General features: G+C 47.3%; 1 protein-coding gene across 1 annotated transcript in view; it reads right to left on the reverse strand.

Moving 5' to 3' along the window:
* Positions 1-1,029: 1,029 nt before the first annotated feature.
* Positions 1,030-23,638, reverse strand: part of DUSP10 (dual specificity phosphatase 10) — a 39,385-nt gene continuing 16,776 nt past the window's right edge. The window contains exons 3-4 of the mRNA XM_045537049.1: positions 6,874-7,242; positions 1,030-3,080 (exon numbers count right to left, since the gene is read on the reverse strand). Of these exons, the coding sequence (XP_045393005.1) occupies positions 2,815-3,080; positions 6,874-7,242 (635 nt within the window). The 3' untranslated portion in view covers positions 1,030-2,814. The remainder of the gene's footprint in view (positions 3,081-6,873; positions 7,243-23,638) is intronic.

The raw sequence follows: 23,638 nt of genomic DNA on the forward strand, positions 1-23,638 counted from the left end.
GGATGAAACTGCCTCAAGTACTCACTGCCCCTGTTGAATTTCAGATGTATCCACTCATAAACGGTTCAGAAGGAAATAATTGTAACTTAAACATTCCTTAAAGTCACATGTGCTTGGGGAGGCTGGACAGCCTCATGATAAAGTTGTGATCTTATTCCGGCACCTGAGAGAACAAAATTCGGAGGAATTCTCTTCACCTACATGACCGCGTCCCCCTCCCCGGCAAATCCACTCCATCACGAAGGAGCATCGGTGAGGATGGACAGACAGGCCGATGCCAGGTGCTGGATGCCCACCTGTGGGCTCAGTGACAGGTGCCAGGGCAGGAAGGTGGAAAAACTGCAGCGTCCAGACCCCTAGTCTGACTGTGTGCAGCCATCATGAGAGAATAAGTATCTTTCAGAAGTAGACTGTGATTTAGCAAGTTTAACTCTTTCTTAGTAAAAAAAAAAAAAAAAAAATTAGAGAGAAATGAGACAAGAAATAAATGATTTGGGATCCAGTTATAAGAAATAATGTCAATGAAAGGAACAAAACAGGAGGTAAGTAGACATTCTAGATTTTCTTACCCGACGTAGGAAGGCTTCCCGTTCTTCCCTGACCACGTCTGTTTTCACCGGGACTGAGAAGCTGATCAAAAGGGCGAGAAACCCCGGCAAACCCTCGGTGGGGCCCGGGGCACACGGAGCTGGGCTCCGCCTCGTTCTCTGTTACTCACCGTTTCCAGAACATGCCGGCCTAGCACCAAGGAAACTGTCAGTCTGAAGCGTGCAAATCGTGGCAACAGAGATTCACTTTTCACTGGATTAACACTTTGTATTAAACTAAAACCATCCACAACAGCTCTCAGTTCATTCCTGCTCAACGCAGTCTCCACTTTTGTAGTAAAAGAAACATTGAAAGGACTTTTGGTAGAAAAGCTATTTAAAAAAAATAAATGCCCAAAATATTTCCTTCTAACATTCGTAAGCAAACATACACAAAAAAACACTGACGTCAAATTGTAGTCATAAAGGATTGGACATGCCAGATATTTCAACTCTTTTATTCGCCCCAGGCAAATTTCAGTTTGCCAGGCATCTTGCCTATGGCCAAGTCCCTCTAGACATGTATTTTAATTACACAGAGAATGTTTGCGTTGTATCCTTCCCCCAGCCCAGCCCGCATCATGTGTGACGCGGGAAGCAGCTACGTGTGGTAATTAGCAGGTGTTATCACGAGGAACTACATGCACAAAGCTGAGTTCGGTTTGCTGGAAAAAACAGTAGGCAACGGCAATCCGCTGCAACGCACTACACGGTTAATGTCACCAAAAACGTCTCGTGAGCAAGTGGCAACAGAGGGGTGGGGAACCATCAAGACCCCTAAATGGCAGATGGTCACGAATATTTATCAAATAGCCATTGGGGAGATCAATGAATTTTAACCAGTCGATCTGGCAGTGAGTTTGGTCACCAAGGCTCAAAGGCTAACAGGGACCCTTCACTCTCTGCATTGTCACCTGAGGCTGCTCCAAAGGACGAGGAATTATACTTGCAGAAGATGACAGGTTGTGAGCAAAGAGGGGATCGTGCCCAGCAGGTGAATACTCAGCTCTCTCCCGTCCTTGCTAATTCTCTCTGCTCCACACTGAGGGCAGAGGGTGTGTTCCCTTCATCTCCCTTTCTCTGTATAAAAATGTGTGTTTTATTTCCGATTATGTTACCTGTCCGAGTTACCAGAGGAAACAGAGGCTTGAACCTGAGCGGAGGTAAAAGAGGAGGGGGGGGAAAAAAAGACACATCCCCAAACGAGTTTCATTTATGTAATGAAAATAAATTTTTACACAATCAACAGAAACAGACCAAGTTTTTTTGTTTTTTTGCGAAAAATATTTTTAAATAAATTTTTGTCTTTTTTTTTTTTTAACATTCTGATATACATACGTAACAAGGTTTATGGCACTGTAACCAGAATCGAATCAGAAAAAAAAAAAAAAAAAAGGAAAAAGGTGGGAAGGAAAGTAAATTGGTGCACTGCTGGATTCCTTTCTATCCCCACGCTGGCAAGTTTGTAGCATCTGTCTGTCCTTCAGCTGCCAGCTCTAACCTGTCTGCACACTCAAAACACCGTCCTATTGCACGAGAAGCCAGTGAAGGCTTACGGTAGAATGGTCAATTCCTTGCTATTTCAAAAAAAAAATCTCTTAAACCCAGAGAAGGAAAAAAAAATCCAGAGCATGAAACACACAAAATCAACAACATCCTCTGCCTCTTTCATGAATGTCTGAAGGTTCTTAGACCACGGAAGCCGCCCGGATCTTCTCTTTGTGCCGGTGACACGGCAGGGCTTGGTCTGGTTGGGTTTGGCCCAGGCGGGTCCCAGGACTTCGTGACTCCATGTCTTCTCTCTTTGCTTTTGGTTCTTTCGAATTGGTTTAAAGTGTAGTCTCTTCGGTCTATGAACCTGCACAGACTATTTTGTCATAAACTCTACAAACAGCTTCACAGGAAAAGGGGGAGAAACAAGTTTTATTGTCGGCTTTAAAAAAAAAAAAAATTGCTTCTTTAGCCTCCCTGCTGCGTCCGTTTGTGGGAAGGAAATCTCAACGGCATCAAAAGTTATCGTCTTCTCACGCTTGTTAAAAATAAAAAGTTTTCAAACAAGTTTGTTTCCATTCACAAACTTTACACTCCCCCCCACAAAAAATAAAAACAGTAAAGAAAAAGAAAACACAGAATCCATCCTCTTCCCTGTTGGTCTCCTGTTGGAGAGCAGGAAGCCTTTCCATCCATACCTCTGTCACACTTGTGTCACACCTCTGTCACACCTGTGTCACACCACCGTCTCCACACCCATCAGCTTTGGTGTAAGGATTCGCGGCGTCACGCCGTTGTTCAGGTCTTCCTCAAACTCCAGCAACTGCCCCATGAAGTTAAGGTTTGGGGAAATGATTGGTCGCTTGCCCTTGACAAATTTGTAAGCGTCAGTCATGGTCATCCGGGTGTGCTTCATCAAGTAGGCAATGACGATGGTGGCAGAGCGGGACACCCCGGCCTGGCAGTGGATGAGAAGCGCCTTCCCGCATTGGTGAGCCTCCTCTGGGGAAAGACAGACGGACAGGAGTGAAGGGAAGGACAGAGAGAGAGAGAGACGGGCGGAAAAAGGAACTTTCGTCTCAACTTGACAGTGCTTTCCTTTGCAGAGAAAGGACGAATTTAGATGGGTTTAAAGCCAAGTTTAAGCTACCAGTTAATCATATATTTTATGTCACAACTTTCAGGATATTGGCTAAAATCAATGTTAGCATGAGTTAGAAGCTGTATGTCTACATTTAAAGAGAATACGAAGTGAAGGAATTGTCCGTAGGAACAGTTTGCTTTGCAGGGAACGGCACTGGCCTGAAGCTAGACCTCTAACACAATTAACCTCCGCGTTAAGCAAGTTACTGATTAAGCTACTGAGCCTCTCTCTCAAATGTCTTCTTGTCTTTTTTTTTTTTTTTTTCCTGGACTCATACTACTGAAAAAAAAAAATGAAGGAAGGGAAGGAAGGGAAAAAATTAAACACACACATAAATGTCTACATATGTGTATATATAACCTTTCTTCTGATTAAAGATGTTAATCTCAATTGCCAGATTGTGTGGCTTATCAAAACTAGTGTCACTAACAATATTTCTGTGTTAGAGAAAAAGCACATTTCTCTCCGTATGCTACGGAATTGCTCTGTATAGGGACTGGTATTAAGTGGATAAGAGTTTCAGGATCTTTCTAAGCCCTGATCCAACCTACAGGAACAAAATTCAACTAAAAAGTTACTATGTTCAGTTTCTCACTGGAAAAGCCACTTGCTGCGAAGTTAACTAAAGACCTGCAGTCTGAAGGCCCAGGGTGTAACCTCTCTGGTTTTCCACCCCTTTTGCACCCACGTGTGATAGTCCAACATGTAATGATGAAGAAGATGAAGGAATTCCAGCAATGGCTCAGAGTCCAGAGTGCTTGAAAGAGGAAAGACTTTCTAAATTTTCAGGTATATTAAAAGCCTGAGAGAATAGCTTGTGGGCACTGCCTGACAAAATTCTCTCTCCCTTCTCTCCTCCCATCCCCCACCCACCCAAGATAGGGTCTCGCTCTGTTGTCCCGGCTAGAGTGCAGTGGCATCATCACAGCTCACTGCAGCCTCAAACTCCTGGCCTCGAGCGATCCTCCTGTCTCAGCCTCCCAAAGTGCTAAGATTACAGGCGTGAGCCCCTGCACCTGGCCCTGCCTGGATTCTTAATGACTCTTCTAGACTCAAAGGCATCCCCAAGAAAGCTTCCTCGAAGGCATATCATTAGATGAAAGTGCTATCAGAGTAGGTGGGGAAGGAGAAGAGGTGAGAGAGAGCAGTGATTTACCCTAAACTACTTCCACTGGCTACCCACTAGTGGACCAAGGAAAGAAACATGATGTAAACATTCATTGTAAAACTCTAGAGAGGAAGCTTCCTTCTCACAGTCGGCAGTATTTCAGGAGAAGCAAGCATCTCCCTTTTTCCCTTTCTTCTCTTCAGCACACACTCTTGACCTCCGAGCCAAGGCCAGAGAGCCTAGTGGTCAGTGCGTGAGCTGCTCCGTGCTAGGCTGGCCCAGTGGTCCCGCTGCACCGTAGCTAAGTGGCCTTGTGTGAGTCACATGACTTCCCAGAGCCCCCGTCCTCCTGTGTGAACAATGGGAACGATACCAGCCAGCCTCGGAGGATACGGGAACCACATCGCTTGATCAGGATTAAATAAACAGGCACAGTTAAGCCCTAAACCTAGACCCTGCTTAGTTTACGGCAGACTCTCTGTTAAAGTTACATTTATAAAACCCGCTGTGTTTTCCCTAAAGCAAGACTTCAGTTTATCTAATCACATGACGATGAAAATAAAATTATGCTTGTGCAGGTTGTGATTCAGAATTGTCTTCAGGCTAAATGCTGTTTGTTATTGGTTTTGTTTTCCTTCTTAAAAAACAAAACGGGCAGGTGAACCTGAATAATCTGTTAAGGAATGCGAGCGCTTGGGTCGAAATCCTCTTAGAACAAGCATATCTTACGCTACTTGTTAAAGGGAAACCACTTTCCCAACTTCCCCCAACCGGAATGAAGTCAGATGGAATCTCGGTCATAATATCACATATCAACCAGAAGTTCCTCATCCACATGGTGACAAATATTTCTTCCTCAGGGCTCAAGGTTTGGCTCCGATTTTATTAATAAAGAATCTGGGGTGTCTTTGTATCCGCAGAGTTGCCAGTTCGAAATTAATTAATAGGGCATCATACACACCACCCCAGTGTGCTGTAGAAAGACCTCAAACCTGGGAGTCAAAACCCTGGATTCTGGTCACTTCTCTGACACTAGAATCCCTGTGATCTTAGAGAAGTCACTTTACTTCTCTGAGCTCAGTGACCACTCCGAATTTCCTTCCAGACTGAAAAAATATTCCAGGGTCCTGAGCTGCAGGAAAACAGCTGGGCAGGTGACCAGCGCTGCCACCTCCGCAGCAAACCCACCAGACCCCGCGGCCGCTAATTCTAAGGCTTTGTTTTTTTTTTTCTAACACAGGAGCACCAAACATGAGTGTATTCTTCCTTGAACAGTAACCACCTGTTGCAATATTTAGGAAAAGTACTAGGCCACCCCTTTACAGCAATAAAAGTTGGAGTCCCTTGAAAAACATGGGTGAGAGTCTGCCACGTGCCAGGTATCCTCAAAATGACAACTTGAGCCTCACGACAGTTAGAAGCTACGGAAGTAGCAAAAGGTAAGATTAGGATTAGGCTGACAGCTGCTTTCTTCTGGAGATTAAAGCCAGCCGTTGCTAGAATTTTCCTCCTTAGGAACTGCTTAGGCTACACAACCTGATCTTTCTAACTTCACTGAGTTGGGGTGAACTGTCGAAAGGAAGCGTCTCTCCTACGCTGGAGGAATCAGGCTTAGCAGGGAGGTCGGGGTGTGTGGGGAAGTGGTGTCACACCCACGGGGTTACTTCTGCAGAGCACTGAGGAGCACCAGCAGCACCAGCTCCGGCTTCTAATTCCTTATTTTCCGTCCATTCTTCTGGTTACAGAGCATATTAAATGCTAACCCTCTACCACACTTTTTCATTGAGAACTTGAGAGACAAAGTTTTTTTTCCTTTTTTAGACAATGTCTTGCTCTATTGCCCAGGCTAGAGTGCCGTGGCATCAGCCTCGCTCACAGCAACCTCGAACCCCTGGGCTCAAGCGATCCTCCTGCCTCAGCCTCCCTAGTACCTGGTACTACAGGCATGCGCCACTGTGCCTGGCTAATTTCTCTATTTTTAGTAGAGACGGGGTCTTGCTCTTGCTCAGGCTGGTCTCGAACTCCTGACCTCAAGCGATCCTCCTGCCTCAGCCTCCCAAGTAGCTGGGACTACAGGCATACGCCACCATGCCTGGCTAATTTTTTCTGTATTTTTCTATATTTTTAATTGTCCACATATTTTCTTTCTATTTTTAGTAGAGACGGGGCCTCGCTCTTGCTCAGGCTGGTCTCAGACTCCTGAGCTCGAGCGATCCTCCTGCCTCGGCCTCCCAGAGTGCTGGGATGACAGGCGTGAGCCACCGGGCCCGGCCTGAGAACTTGAAGAATGAGATTCTAATTGCACGGATTCCAACCCCATCCAGTAACTGTTCTTTCCTGTCCATCCCGATGGCTCTGAGACACTCAACCTATGACTCGGGGGAATATTTAGGCTGCAGGAGGCAGCAGACCCGGAAACACCTCTGAGCAGCTTGTTCTGCACCACATGCACAAACCTTGACCTTGACACCAAAGCCGGAGCCAGGGGGCGGGGTGGGGGGAGAGCCCCGGGGGGAGGAGAAGCTGGGGGTGGGGGTAGTTACCGATGAACTCGAAGGCCTCCTCGAAGTACTGGCGCAGGTTCTGCTTGTTGCTGTCGGTGGCCGGCAGCCGCTTGTAGCTGAGCAGCCCCTTCTCGTAGTGGTACAGCGGGAGGTGGGTGGTGACGTTGATGACATAGGCGATGTTCAGCCGCTGCAGGGTGTCCAGATCCTGCGCGTCCTGCTCGTTGCCGAGGAAGAGGAAGGGCAGGATGGGCGTGAGCTCGGCGCTCTCGATGTCGGGGGTGCTGGGGACCGACTGAGGTAGCGAACTGGGGGCCGCGGACGCGCCACCCGCCTCCCGGCGCTCCTGCAGCTGCAGCGAGTTGTCACACAGGTTCTCGTGGTTCTGCCTGAAACTGCTGAGCCCACCTGGAACAGGGACAGAGAGAGCCGGGGTGACCAGGGCTGGCGGAACATGCCACCTTCCCGGAGAAGGAGCGTGCAGCGTTGCTCACGTCCTTTACAAAATGCAGATAAATAAAAGCGAGCAGAAAAATGCAAGTCCCTTTGGAGACCCAGGACAAGCTTTGCAGGGTGTCACTCTGCATGGAGAGCCAGGAGTGTGTGGTCTTCACACAGAAAGGGCGCGTTCCAGGCGGCATCATCAGCTGCAAGTCTGATCTGCCTCAAAGAGCCCAATGCTCGGGGGCCTGTGTAGACCCTGCGCTTTGGGAGCCGAGGAAGCCCAGGCAACCTCCCCGGCGCTGCAGATGCGACTGCCTGGCCCTGTCCTAGCTCAGCCGCATCAGAGGCCGGGTTTGCTCCCCGTGCAAAGGGGGGTTACGAGCAGGGGCCTTGGAAGAGCCAGATTACTTTATCTATAACCTGATTACCAGCACTTCCCCACTCTGTGAATCGGGCAAGGTAATGCATCCCTCTGTGCCTCAGTTCCCCCGTCTGTAAAACGAGGGTAACGGCACCTACCTCTGAATCTGGTCGTGAGTCTGGGAAGAATGAACACTTAGCTTAGCATGGTTCCCGGCACGCAGCTGCGCTCGGCAACTGTCAGCTATTTTTATTAATTATTTATATGTTGACCACAAGTCAAAGCAACAGGGAAATAGTTGGAAAAGACCAGCTAGAATGGGGTGGGGTGAGTTGTCATTATGATCTCTTTTTTTTTATATTCCCCGTGTAGGTCCCTGACATTTGTCAACTGTGACTTCCAGTTGAATAGACTGAGAGCAACCCGGTCCCTTATACGTGACTTTCCAGGGTTTGTGTGCACGTAAACTCCTCAGGAAACCTTTAATGGATCTGTAAACGTATACCTTGGAGCTTAGGGCTCTGCGCTGCCCCCCAAGAGTTACGGGTCTGGCATGAAAAGCTTAAACTCTGCTTGTTTCCCCGTGTTTCAAAGGCAAACCTTCCCCTGAGCAAGTACAGTGTCGCTTCTGGGAGTGGATCTTAGGGAAATCTTCTAACCAAAGATATTCAGCCAGACAGGTGAGACGGTTCACTACAGCAATACCTGTTTTCTGGAAAAGGCCAAGTGAAAACCAAAAATAAATTAAAATGGAAAAAAAAAAAAAAGCAAAGAAGAAGTTATTACACTCAACATGGAATAGTATGCAACCATTAAACCAGTAGTTGTAAAAAAAGTGTGTGAAAACAAAAAAAATGTTTAATATTAAATTTAAGAGAAGCTCATTCAAAAACATTCAAGGACTATGCAAAAAAACAGTTGTTAAAGTTAGGGAATTTAGGGGTCACAGTTCATTGTTCAAACCTTCCTTTGATATTTGTTACAAAGTAATCGCACACGTGAACAAGCCCAAAGGATGAAGCTCCGATTACATAACATAGGTGCAGGGCTGTGAAGTCTGGCCTGACGTTGTCACCACCCACTGAGCTCTGACTCTAATCCGACAGAACTAGATACGCTCCGGCCTCCCCTCTGAAAAGAAGGGGAAGTCGGAAAACGCCTGTCAGCTGACAGCCACCAGAACCGACATCTGCCCCCAAGCACCGTCTTGATAGTTCTAGGAGATAAGACAGAAAATACAGAGTGTGAACAGGATATGGCCCTGTTGAAATAGGGACAGGAAGTCGATCTGTCCACGAGCTTCTGAACCTAACAAATGTTCTCCGTTTCTAGCCTCATCTTTGGCAACCACAGCAGGAAGCCCGGACGGTACCCTAGACCCAGTCCCGTGACTGTTCACAGCAGGTGTGGGCCCGGAGCCGGTCGTGCAAAAGAGGAAACCCATATTTTCCTTAATGCGTGGTTAAGGCTCTAAAGAAAACTCAGCATAGTATGATCACTTTACTCGCAAAAATTAGTGAAGTCAAAATCTACCTTTGCTTGTGAAAAGAAAAGCAACAGCTACATATACACATTTTAACTGATTTCTAGAATTCAAATTTACACATGATTAGTTTCTGCTGCTAGGAAATTATGATAATAAAGTTCGGGCCCAAAGAGATAGTTTTTCAAGTCAAAAGAAAAATGGAAAACCAGAAAAACTTCACCAGTGAATATTTAAAAAATAAATAAAATAAAAACTACCCATTGTCCCCACCGTAGGCTCCACAAAGGGAACTCTAAAATAGTTATTTTACAAATCTTGCCGCTTGGCCTCCGCAAAAATCCAAGTAAACAGTTGCACAGAGATTCTGTAAGGGGAACCTCATCCACTATTTTCCTTAAGAAAAAGGCAGTTGTTACATTTTTCCATATGAGATGAGAAGAAAGAACAACCAAACAAACTCAAAAGAAGTCTCTAAGAGGGAAAGAAAAAAAATAAAAAAGCACCAGACATCTCTCAGTTCTTATTAGGGTACTGACGCTGTAATTTGTCTTAAAAGCAGCTAGTTATAAAAAAAAAAAAAAATGCATGCCAGAAAACCCCCCACACAGAAAAAAGCATCGCACAGCTTTTTAAAATTCTGTCTCTCCACCTCCTTTCCCCGATGACATCAGCTGGGGGCCCCCCACCTGCCCAGTTGCCATAGCAGTGACACAAAGACACACAATGACATCAGCTGGCATGATATCAGCTCTTTGAGTGCAAACAATACAAGAAGAACTACTTTGTTTAAGGTCTTTGGTGTAACTGTGTTCTGCGGGGGCCAATGATGTCATGCTAACAGGTGGCATGAGCCTCGCATTTGCCTAACGGGGGAAAAAGCCCACGGGGGAGCCGGGGAAGGAGGGGGTTGGAGACAAACACACACAGAAAGCTCCGGAGCACAGGCTCCGCGTGTGTGCGAAGTGCTGTGTGGATTATGTGTCTGAGCCACGGGGGAACTCTGCTCGTACCCTATTTCAAGAGGATAGAAAAGGAGGTAGAATTCAAACGTAGAAGGCAGACAAGAAAATTCTCCTCGAGGGGGTCTGGAGAAACAGTCTCGCGGCCCATCGCCCGTGTGCTCAGCAACGTGGGCGTCAGCTCTGGGCGCCACATCTACACGCTGCTGCGTTTGAAAACCCTCTCTGTGGATGGTGCTTAAAGCAAAACAAACCAGGGGAAGCTCAGAGTGGTGGCTTTTGAGAGAGAGAGGAGTCTGCAGGAAGGACTGTTTTCTTCTCTTGGGGAGGGGGAAGAATAGGGGTAATACGGTTTCCTCTTCCAACTGCTTTCCACCACCCTGCCCCTGCCCCACCAAACACCAGCAGCGGCCAAAGTGAATGATCTTTTAATGAGGAGCACCGATGATGCTGTATTTCTCATTGCCATGCAGGAATATTACAACATGCTAACTCACAAGCAGTGGCAGGAGAGGCAGTGTTGCCTGAAGGCTTGAAGCAGGGTCAGAGGCAGACACGCCCAGCCGCAATCACGATTCTCCTGCGGCAGTCACAGCTCCCCCGCTGTGAGAGCTGGTGCAAATCACTTACTTTCCCTCGTTAAGCCTCAGTTTACCAATCTAAAAGGTGGATGTCATATCATCTCCCCACCGGGTTGTGGTACAGGAAACCTATGCAAAGGTTTTAATATATAAGTAGGTGTTCGACAACTAATGTTCTCTTACCCACGATATGGTCACCGTGGTCCTCACCTCCAGCTCATCTGTGCACACCTGTGGTCACGAGAGCCCTACAGGTGTGCAGGGATTCAGAGCACACATGTGCCTAAGGCTGGGTGTCCTGGGTCTGAATCCCAGCACTGCCGAACACGAGCTGTGAGACCCTGGGCAGGTTTCTCTCTCTGTGCCTCAGTTTCTCTGTATGTAAAACAGGGATAACAACAGTACCTACTTCATAGCACTATTGTGGCGATCGAACTGGTTAACAAAGCACTTTGAAACAATGTCCAGCACGAGGTACTTTCTTCCCCCATTCCTTTGGGAAACTATTAATACCATTTTAAAGGTCTAGAAAAGAATCCATTTAATGGAAAGATTCTAAAAGATAAATAAGCTAATGGTCCAGAGTTTTGACTTTTAAAATTTTATTAAAGATAAGAACTAGGAACTGAAGTCTCTGAGCCATTTTCAAGTTTGAATAATATGCTTTTAGAATAAAGAGAGCAATAGCTCCCTATCCTTCTTAAACAAATATATCCGGTTTCATTTTGTTTGGCCTCGCTTCCCTAATAAAGACTATGTTACATGGCTTTGGATTCCTGGTTTTTCTAGAGGATTGGATTTTTAAAAATAAAACTGCTTTTCTCCTCTCCCTCCTTCCCCCACTTAATTTCTGACAAGCTGGCTCACCTCCCTGTGCACACAAGAGCTTGCAGTTATCAGTGGAAATATTTTCTAGGCATGAGCAACGATGCCGGGGCAGGGGGGAATATTTTCAAACCTTATCTCAAAACAAGGTTCTCTGCCAAAATGAGTAAGGTCAGCACGTTGGCTCTGAACGGCAACAATGAATGGTACCCGGCACCACTAAAGAAAAAGATGTAGAAATACGGCCCGAGGTTCCTTCCAAGGTCAGCTAAGTGACAGACCCACTGAAGCAACGGATCCTAGTTTTCGTGGGACGGCTCTCTTTGCAGATGCTTCTCATGTCCTGTTGCAGTTTTGGCTGTTGCTGTCCTTGACACAGAAGAGCCCTCTGTAACTCTGTAACATGACTCAGAAGCAGTGCTCTGGGTGCTGAGCTAAAGAAACCACATCCAAACACAGAATCTATCAGCAAGAGATTTCCGTATTCTAAAGATGGGCAGCACTTTCCCGCACACAAGCTTCTTGCTTTTATGCTAAGCTGGAAAGTGAGCACTTCCTGGAAATTGAAGGAAAACTCTCACTGAAATTCAGCAAATAGAATTAATGTCCAAAGAAGGAGGGTGGGGAGGGTGTGCTGAAACCGGACTCTGCTACATGTTTGCTGCAAGCACACTGAGTGCCCCTGTTTGATTCCTGGTTTGTCTCACTGGGTAACTAGTTTCTTTAAAGTAAAATAGTCCTCGGAGGACAGCAGGTAAGAACACAGACTGTAGCCAGACTGCTCGAGTTAAAGTCCTGGCCCCCATCACTTCCTGGCCATGCTGCCCCCTCTGCCCCTCCGTTTCCACACCTGCAATTTGGATGTAAGTGTCTCTCTCACAGGACTCTTCATGTGGATAAAATGCTACCTAAGAATTAGACATTATTATAAGCAGGAGAGATACGAGTGTAGAATGGATGCTACTTTGTATATGTATGTCTGTAAGAATGAATGGACGCTGTGACACTGTAACACTCCGTGGAAACTACAGTATATCGGAATAGACTCTCCAGAGTCACACGCACAAGGACCTTCCGGCAGGACAGAGCCGGGATGGACTGAGTTGATGTCAGGCTTCCGAGGCTGAAACTTCTAAGATGGGGCCAGAGTCACTTCATCATTTTTAGGGCAGAAGAGCACCCACCGTAACAGAAGGAATACTTGGGGTACCAGCTAGATCGACAAAGATTATTTCTACTTCTTGTTTTCTATGAAATTCTAGATACTCCATGGATGTGACGGGGTATTTTAAGGCAGGAGTAAGTTCGATACCAGGAGGTGTCACTTAATTGCCTTCTGATCTCGTCCCCAGGGAACCTGTATTTTTTTCCCAAGACGGGGGAAGGGAGGCTTATCCCGCAGGGAGAATGAGCGGATGGAGAGCGCTGTCTCACTCGATGAAAGGGAGGAAACGAAGGGATGAAGAAGCATTTCTATTACCCAGGAAAGAGCGAGACTGAGGGCCTGAGTAGGACTCAGAGAGGAATATTCCTGTGATCATGCCATTTGACGGCTAAGCTCGAGCGAGTGTGGCCTGGCTTACATGTGAAACGTGTAATGTAGAAAAGACATAAGCAAGGAGGGACCACGAGCTTAAAACCTATTAAAAAACAAACAAACAAAAACCTTCAGAACCTTGAATCTGACTGAGCAAATATTGATTAATTGGCATGGTAGATTATTAAATCCTTTAGGAAGATTTATCTCCCGATATTAATATGTTAGCTCCTCCCCTCGTGGGTTTTTACTCTGTGGTCTCTCTGGTAGGAGACACAAGTTATCTGCAGGTATATATTAAAAGCCAAATCTAGAAGGTAATTTGTGACATAGAAGGCAATAGGGAACAAGCTTTGCCTCGGACTGAGAACATGGGTTGAGCCCAGACTGGACTCCAGTAGCACAGGAATCGGTGTGCAGACTGGGGACTGGGGCTGGGGGCTGGTCGTCTCCCTTGGAAACCTCACTTAGTTCTGTATGTCCAAGATTTCAGTAGAAACGAAAAGGCAAAAAAGACATTTAGGCTTATCAAATAGCCCAAAATGGATTCCTGGTGGATTTTCCAGGAATATATATATATATATATATATACACATATATCCCTAGAAATTTTAGAAATAGAGGTATAAAAAATTTATACATATAATACACATATACGCATATATTGATATATTAAACTTTTCTATACCTCTATTTCCTTAATAAGTTAAGGCGCTCACAATTTTTCCAAGGGTCGCTATAAAAACGTAGTTTCAACAACTTATATGTACACTTGTGGCCTACAACTCTGCAACTAATCAACTGCTATTAGTATTTATTCTTCTTATACTTTTCCATGCATGTCCAAATTAATAGCTTTAGTAGCACCTAGGTTCTAAGAGAGCAGGACTAGTCTTATTTAATCGCTTTATACGCAGGACTTACTGTGCTGCATGAAGACAGACGATGTGTTAGACGCCAAGAGACACTATAAGGAAGAGGTATTGAGACAGGTGTCCAATCTCTTTTTGGAAATAATTTGGAAAACTTAATAAATGAAATGAATAGATCTCTCTGGTGTCTACTTTTCCCAGTGACAAATGACAGGTAGAAATCTCTCCAAGCATACCCCTCACAAAACTGTCTTCCTGTAATAGACTAAAAGGTTACTCGTTCTTATTTAATGCTAACTTAACCAAGTTGTATTTAGTAATGTTTTGAGAGAGAGAAAAGAAAATTCCTGAAGAAGTTATGCCAGAATTTGTCTGAATTTTGAGTTAATAATGGAGTCCTTTGTTTAGATTGCCTGCTGGACAAAAACAAACATAATTTAGACTATTGATGCTTATAGAAAGCAGATATTGCTTGTAACTCTTGTATCATAATTATTTGTGTTACCATCCCTCCCACCCCAAGAATTTGGCATATTATAAATATCTAGCATTCTGGAAGTAAGCTAATACTTGACTATGACACCTACCATGAACTAAAAACAGTAACTTTTTGCTCCTTCCTAATCTTTGTATACTTAGTTAGCAACTTGCTTTCTCCTACATTTTTGGTTCTGTGTACTTCTACGACTATTTTCAATCATTAACTTGTGTGTGGGGGAGAAATCTCTTGTCATTTTTCTTATGTTTACAAATACAGTGCTTCCTCCTTTACTTGATAAAATCATTACATTGCCCTCCATAGAATTTTTTTAAAATTCTTGCCGAAATATTTACCTTAAAAAAAAAAATTGAACTGAGTTAGAAAGAGCCAATGATTTAGGAACCGTGATTTATAAAAATTGAAAATAAAGTTTAACTGGAGGACTTCCAAGAAATGCTGATTCAGGAATGGGGTTTTGTCAGAGTTGAAAAGCTTCCCCTTCTGCCCCCATCAGCCACCCTTCCTGGCTCAAAAGGAGCCTCAGGACAGAATTGGGGCAGAAAAGGGTTGGGGGTGAAATTTCAGCCAGGAAGGGAGGGTCACTTCTGATCCGTCCCCACCCACCTTCTTTACCGACGGTTTTAAGGAGTAACCTGAGTCTGAGAGACCACAAGGTTTAATTTGCGTGTCTTTGAATCACGCAGGCAGATTGTTTGAGAAGACACTTCGCAAGTATGTAAATACAGCCTGTTCCTTTAAATCTGTTACCTCATTTATTTACATTAGGACAGAAAGCACTGCCAGAAGCCACAGCTGATGACAGTCATGTAATTTTCCACAAAGACAACAATTAAACAGCTTTGTGTTATTTTAATGAGCGGATGACTTTTATGTGAGCAGGCAGGGGAGGCTCTCTGAGTTCCCAGAGTCAGGGAGCCCTGAGGTTTTGCAGAAGTCAGAGCGGCTCTGAGCCACAGCAACTTGGGCCCCTTCCCAGGGAGAGCTGGAGTTTTGGTCTGTACCCCCTCCCCCTCCTCCCCTCCCCCATCTCCCTCCCCCATTCTCCCCTCCATCTCCCCACCTCTCCCCTCCCCCCTCCCTCCACCCTCCCCGTCTCCCTTAAACCCATCAGCAGCAGATGGGAAGGAAACAAGACAGGGAGAGATTCTACCTGGAGTACATTTTGATGCTTGAATTTGCAACGAATCCACAGAACATTTTTGAAACCTATTTTACAAGAGTGGTGGGTGGGCCGGGAAGAGCGGCTGAGCCCTCCCTCCCCTTCACCCACACACTGGGGCTCTGTGGGGGCAGCGGGGCCCGTCTTACACCCTCCCTCCCCGTCGTCGTTCTGTCTCAAGGAGGTTTCAGCCAGAACCACCTGAAGACAGAGGGCGGCCAGGGCTGACCTCCCCACGTGGCTCCCTGGGCCAGGAAATGCCTTCTGCTCTCCCTTAGATCTGGCCTGGGATGGAGGGGTCCAAAGCACCCTGATCTGGTGGGTCCACTTGTCCCCTTCCGCCCCCCCACCCCCCTTATGGGGTCTCACTGTCCCTAGGAGTTCAGCTGCCTCTAGACTGAGCTCCACAGAAATGCCAATTAAGGAAAATAAAAGTAATTATTTTTGCCGTTTGAGGCAGGGTTTTGGAATTCCGTCAAACGGATGGCCAAGATGGGTGACTGTCAAGATACAGGCTGGGTGTCCGGCGCGTGGAGCAGGGACTAAGAGAAGGGACAGCCGAGTTGAAGCCCCCTTGTTGCCGGCAACTTGCAGGTTCAGCTTTTCCCTTCTGGTTTCTCTGACCCTGCACGCCCAAACCCCACCCCGCTCCGTTAGCACCGAGCAGCCGGTCTCCAGGGAGAAGGGCACACACACCATCCACACTCGGCTCCAGTCTGGGTTTTATTACCAGGCAAGCGCAACACACTTTCCACTTTTATAATCTCTCGCATCTAACATCAAACCCCGCCCCCAGCACTGCGGGGCTTTGGGCCAGTGACAGGGTGGCTGGAGATGCCCCCTCCTCCCCACCCCACCGACAGTCAGGGTCCCGTGGGAGGAGACAGAGGCGACACACGTAAAGCAGGTGATCGCTCATGAGGATGGGGACAAGGGCCACAACCCTGCTCTCCAGTTCCTGGGTGCTGGGAAGGGGACCGGTCAGATCCGGCTCATGGAAGGCCTGTCTGAAGGACGGGAAGGGGCTGGTTTGGGAGGGGGCGGAAGGGAGGGCGTCCAAGAGTACAGAGAGAGACACGGCACACGGGGACAGGCAGGGAACTCAGGGGGCCTGTGGGGGGTTCAAGGGAGCAGAGTGGAATGAAGCACAAGGAAGGGGCGAAGGGAGAGGGTGACCGGGAGGGGTCAGAGAAGTCAAGTCGGCAGGGGACATCTGCACAGGGCTTCTTCTTCTTCTTTTTTTTTTTTTGTCTCACTCTGTCACCCGGGCTAGAGTGCCATGGCGTCAGCCTAGCTCACAGCAACCTCAAACTCCTGGGATCAAGCGATCCTCCTGCCTCAGCCTCCCGAGCAGCTGGGACTACAGGCATGCGCCACCATGCCCGGCTAGTTTTTTCTGTATATACTTTTAGTTGTCCAGATAATTTATTTCTATTTTTAGTAGAGACGGGGTCTCGCTCTTGCTGGTCTCGAACTCCTGACCTCGAGTGATCCTCCCGCCTCGGCCTCCCAGAGTGCTGGGATTGCAGGCCTGAGCCACCGCGCCCGGCCCCCAGTATAGCTTACTTTTTAGAAATATAAATTATAATATTTACTTCTGGAGAACCACACCAAAACTTGTAGGCTGCCGGAGAAGAAGCCCCTGGGAGCAAACCCAAGTCGGTGCCATAGCTTCAAGTCAGGCCAGAAATGGTCTAAGGCCAGAATGGGGGTGCTGTCTAAAGGATCAGCAAGCCCATGAAGGCTTCTAGAACCTCAGTTCCATGAGCCGGCTGCAGAAGCCCACTCCTTTCCCACTCGTTCCTCCTCCTTAGATACACGCACTGGCCCACGCCCTTCCCTGCAGCATCCTTCTGGGCCTAGGACTACTTTTCTGGAAGCTCTCTGTGTATTTGGGAAACCACTCTAAACCGTGTTAAGGCACCACCTTCTTTACTCACTGGTCTCAAACTCAATACTGGTTAATCCATCAAGATGAATTAAAGGAAGGAAAAAAAAAATCCATGAGCTCATACTGGGAGGCTGCAGAGGGAAGAATGTTAACACGAGGAGAGTGCCATAAAACTCAAAGCCATATTTTTCCCAAGAGCTCCACCAGATACTCTGTGTTATTGTCTAATTCTCTGAAGAGAGGGAAAAACATTCTTGCTTTTCGGGGCCGAGGTTTAAATAATGAAGCATCGCTAAACAAACAAACAGAGGAAAGCCCAGTAAAGCTATTCATTAAACAAGCTCACTGTACAAAAGGAAAACTGTTGCTTAACGATCCACCTCCCCGAGGACCAGCATTTATCTTAGACCCCAAATTAAACACATCACAACTTCACAGCAAAAGTATGTTTCCCAGCGGGATTCGAGTAAAGTCCAATTAAATAAATCTCTGGAAGTGTCAAGAGCAAGCCTCAAGGGAGAACATATTTCTACTGTGAAACATTCCCATTGGAAATTACATTCACAAAAGGTTGTCCAGAAACATCCATGACAAGAGGAGGTAGGAGAAGCAGGGAGCAAGGTAAAAGCCCATCACTAAAATCACGTATGGACGTATCCAGCCAAAACATGCTGCGTGCATCTTAGCTTGCTTTGAACGAAACCCCCACGTCTAAATAGAAGCTTCTAGAAGGATGTGCTTGGGGATGATCTGGAGGTCAAAGTGCTGCGGCTTGGGCAATTCAGGAAGTGATAGGGGAAAGGACCAAATGTCAGCACCAAACCTTGAATTGTTTTTCTGAACCAATGTTTTCAGTTCACAAAAAGCATAGCAACAACTTCCTCAAGTCGCTGAGCTGAGTTCTATATTTGGCAAATACACTAAGCAAGGCTGAGCCTCAGCGAGTGGCTGCCAGAAAGAGACAGCATGAGGTGTCCTCGTGCACGGATTCACCTAGACAACCATGTCCGACGGTCAGACCACCCACGAGGGCTGGGCTTGGGCGACAGGTCAGCCTGAAGCCAGACGAGGTCTCCGTGCGCTAAGAGATACACGAAGTTTCAGAGTCAAAAGCTAGCATGTCCCTGCCTGGGTGGACCACCTCCTAAAATTAAGGGGAAAACAAAGCAAGGATAAAGCCTGTTTGTTCCTGACCAGGTGGGCTGGGTTCAGGTATTGTCTACATGGACTGGAAGCCAAGGGGAAGAGCAGCCACCTGCGTTTGGTGCACTGGGATCCGGCTGCCCCCAAAACTTCCCAGTACGATCTTGGCAAAGTTGTTCGACCTCTCTGTACCCTGGTTTCCTTATGTACAAAAGGGAGCTAATAATACTACCAACAGGCAACAATAGTTACAGTGAGAATTAAATGAGCAACTACATGGTGGTTACTAAGAGACATTCTAAGTGTTTACTGTTTAGAATCTGAATTGTACAGTAAGTGCTCATTAAACATTTTTAGATTAAATGAACATTGGGATGAGATGAGACAGGACCAGTTAATTGTGAAGCTTCTATTATGTGCCGTTCAGCCTTACACCAGGGGGTCAGGAGATCGGAGAAAACATAGGCCCCAAAGATAAATCGAATGGAGGAAGGAAGGAGGGATGAAGGAACATTAGGGGAAATTCAACAAAAGGACTGGCAGAAGAAATGCTTTAAGAACACACTGAAGATCGGCCTGAACGATGCATCTGACTAGGACCCGCGCACGGCAGATGCAGGGCCAGCCAGGGGAACGCAGCACAAGGACTCAGGAGTCCCGGGGCGTCCCCAGGCCGGGACGGAGGACGAGGCAACCACAGGGGTCCAGCCTCGATGTGCAGAGTGGGCACCCAGGCAGGGCTGAGGCCCAAGACAAACGGCAATTGGTGGCCTCTCACCCGTCCCCCCTCCCCAAGTCCCCACTCCTCGGACGTTCAGACGAGCGATGAATGGTGGAGATGGGGGACAAACGGCCACAAAAGAGAGAAAAGGCTGCAGCAGGGACGCACAGCCTGAGAACGTCAGCAAGTAGCGGGACGGGCTCGGCTCAGTCTGGGCCGGGGCCCCGCGCTCGGCGGAGCTCACTGGCCCCCCAGTTGGACGTGGAGAGCGGTGACAGGGGATGCAGAGAGCACCGTCCCCACCCCCGGGGTGGCCCTGTTTCTTCCGCCTCCTATTGGAGGATCAACACACTGATCTAAAATCGAGAATTCTGGATTCCTCTCGCTCCTCTCATTAACCGTGCTCCTCTGGGCGAGTTACCTGACCTTAAGGCGATTTAAAATTACACGGTGATGTCGTAAGAGCTTTTCCTGCAAACACAGGAGTCTCCTCTTCTCTAAAACAGCGCTGCGATAGCCCTAAAGACAGAAAGGGGCCCTGAAATTCTGGTCTTCTGGAGGGTGGGGCTGTCTGCGGAGAAGGTGCCCAGGGGTCTGTGTGGCTTTGGGGGGTTTGGATGGGTCTGCTCCACCCCTCTTTTTTTTTTTTTTTTTGAGGCAGAGTCTCGCTCTGTTGCCCGGGCTAGAGTGAGTGCCGTGGCGTCAGCCTCGCTCACAGCAACCTCACACTCCTGGGCTCAAGCGATCCTCCTGCCTCAGCCTCCCGAGTAGCTGGGAATACAGGCATGCGCCACCACGCCCGGCTACTTTTTCTATATATATTTTTAGCTGTCCATATAATTTCTTTCTATTTTTAGTAGAGACGGGGTCTCGCTCTTGCTCAGGCTGGTCTCGAACTCCTGACCTCGAGCGATCCTCCCGCCTCGGCCTCCCAGAGTGCTGGGATCACATGCGTGAGCCACCGCACCCGGCCTGCTCCGCCCCTCTCAGAAGGTGGCGGTGACAGTCACTGGGCAGCTGCCTCATAGCTCCCCGGTGTGAGCTGTCCGCAGCCGTGAGCTGAACACCTCCCTAGGAGCAAGCCTGGCATCCCGGCGGTGTGAAACGTGTGCAGGTCTGGCCCAGGTTGGGAAGAAATCGCATCATATTTGTTTCTTTTCATAACAGGCCTCTTTTACAACGCTAAAACCTTTTTTTGGTCTCATTCTGGGATTTCACTGGTGAAGGAAACTTCCCGTACAATAACTGCAGAGTTTATGTTTGTCTTTTCTTAGAAATCTGCCTTCCAGGGCGGCCCCAAGATGCACTCGTAGGAGGCAACTTTCTAGGCGCTAGCGACCCGGGACGGCCTTGCAGGAGCAGAAGGTAAGGGTTACTGGACCACACACAGAGAGTAGTGTCTAGTTTAAGCAGGGAAGGAGAAACCGAACCGAAGAAGAAAGATAAAACACATGGGATCGTGGCTCAAAAATCCAAACAAAAGCCCCAAAAGAAAAGGCAACGATTAAGCTAAACACCTCGTCTGTGACACACCACAAGAGCATGATTCCAGGCGATACAAATGATTTAAAAATAAAACAGAAACAAAATACTCTTTACCCATATCATCACCCTCTATCAGTTTGCTGTAAGGAACTCAATCCCAACATCAATATTTATGCATCCCGGGTCTCAAAGCAGGGCCAGCGCACATGTATGTTACCACCGTCATGTGACGCTATCTGGGAGATGAAACACAGAAAGGCCACCACGTTTGTGGCCAGAGGGACTGAGCGTGGAGGTGTCGGGCCAGCCTGCAGGCCTTCACACTGAGCCTAGTGGTCACAAGCAGTGGCTGAAATCCTGAGTCATTTTCCAGTTCTAGAACGTAAGTGACCATTGTCGCCAAGGAAATGGAGTTAGAGAGACAAGTTAGGCCACAGCACTCGGCTGTCTCAACTCCTGTGGCCCTGTAGCTTGTATCCAGGTAGAAATCAGCCTATCATTGCAACACTGCAGGGCAATCCTGACACTAATTAACCAGGGTCAGTGCAGACTCTGCAAGTTACGGCTACCGTCCCCAACCAGGCTGCCCGCCCTTCCAGACACTAGCTGCAAACCCAGGCGTTCGCAGGCCACCCACACTTCTGACCAACTGGTTACAAATCCTGTGGTTGTCACAATGTTTCAGGTTCGATAATTCCCTGGAATGAGTCACAGAACTCAGGAAAGCGCCACACGTACAGTTTTATTATAAAGGACACAGGTCACAAGCAGCCACGTGAAGAGACACACGGGGCAAAGTGCGGGAGGATCCCGCGCAAGGAGCTGCGATGTCCTCTCTCCCTACGGAACCAGGATGCACCACCCGGCCGGCACGCCCCTGCGTCCACCAACTAGAAAGCGCAACTGAGCTTTGCTGTCCAGAGTTTTCATCGGGGTTTCATTACTTAGGCATAAATGACGAAATCGTTGCCCCTGAGATCGAACTCAATCTTCAGTCTTGCTCTCTTCTGTGGAGGAGGCTGGACTAATGCGAAGCTCTAACCCTCTAATCATATGGTTGGTCTCTCTGATGACAAATTCCCATCCTGAGTCATCTCTGCTTACCAGAAACTCAGGTGTGATCCCAGGGGCCCATCGTGGATAACAAAGACACTCCTATCACTCTGGAAATTCCAGGGGTTTAGAGGTTACTTCTCAGGAACTGAGGATAAAGGCTTCTGTTACACAATCAAGACAAATTCTCTATTATACAATAGTTCCTTGGTGATGAAGAGTGTGGGCTATGGAGTCAGACAGGTCTGAGTTTTGTGTTGTCTTTTGTTTTTTTTTGGCTTTCTATTGTGTGACTTTGGAAAACCTACCTAACCTCTCTCAGCCTTGGTTTCCTCATCTAAAATGTGGGGTCAGTGGTACTGTTGACTATATAGAGATCACCGTCATTTGGTAGAGATGTAATACAAGCAACTGCATGACAAGATGATTTTTCTAGCAGCTGATTCAAAAAGTAAAAAGAAACAGGTGAATTTGACAATAACATACTTTACTTAACGTGTCCACAATGTTATCATTTCAATGTGTAATCGATAGTCAAACAATTATTAATAAAATAATTTACATTATTTTCTAATGTAATCCAGTATATACTTTACACACATAGCCCATCTCAGCTGGGACAAGCCCCATTGTAAGTGCTCAGTAGCCACGTGGGGCTTGTGGCTGGTACAGTGGACGGCACAGATAGATAAAATCACACGGCTGCTATTCCCGTTAAATGAGTTAATGCTCAGCTCAGCACAATAATCATCCCCATTCTATAAGTGTCAGCTAAAACGTGCCTGTGTGTGTTTGTGTGTGAGCGTGTGTAGGCGCACGAATGCACACGTGTGGAGAGGCAGCGACCAATGACTCCAAGGCACCGCACTCCACGCTGCACCAGGAAGGCCACTGGTTCCCACGGGACACGGAATAGCCACTGTCTTCTCAGGAAAGGAAATACCCTGAGTGGGAGAAGAGGGGCTCTCTGACAGATTCACCACTGCGTGCTCTTTCCAAACTCCCACATATCCCGAGCACATGTTTAAATCTGAGCAAAACTCAACTAGCCATGGAAGACAGTTTTGGGAAAAGACACCCCAAAAGCAGTGTGCAGCCAGTCGGGGAGGCCTCAAGGAGCTGAGAATGGCTGAGGAGCAGGAAGGAAGGAGGACAGCAGGGAGCAGCTTTGGCTCAAGGAACCATCGAGCAGCTGCTGGCTGCTCCCTGCCCCCTCCGGCCACCCCCAGAGCCACCGCCCAGCCCCCAGCTAACTGCACCCAGCCTGTTGCCCCACTCCACTGCCCGGGAAAAAGCTCCGCATTGTGAATCCAGAATAATTTCGCCAGTAAGAGACTGATTTCAAGGTAATTACTTAGGCAGCTTTGTAGCATTTGAATCTCAGGCCCTAAAGCATCCTCAAAGTTGGTTTTAAAAGATGCACATATTATAATAACACAAAAGCTCTGTGCCTTTTCATAGCAGTGCCCCGCATTCAGCTCCCCACAACCTGTGTCAGAAACAGCTGCCCAGACTCCAACGCCCCAGCATCCAACCAGCCCCCCGATTCCCACCAAAGCAAGGATGGAGCTTCCTAGAGACCCTCAAGGTGGTCTGCAGAGATTTGCCTAAAACAGGGCACACGGATGCATTTTTACACACTATGCAAGATTAATGATAATAAACTGAATCCAATTCATATATGTCATCAAGAAAGATAAACTAGTTATCTGTCAAAGAATTATCTCCTACTTAAAGGGCATTTTACCTCAATTTGCCAAAAAAGAACTTGTGGGAATTACCTTT

This window comes from Lemur catta, chromosome 25, assembly GCF_020740605.2.
Source record: "Lemur catta isolate mLemCat1 chromosome 25, mLemCat1.pri, whole genome shotgun sequence".
NCBI lineage: Eukaryota > Metazoa > Chordata > Mammalia > Primates > Lemuridae > Lemur > Lemur catta.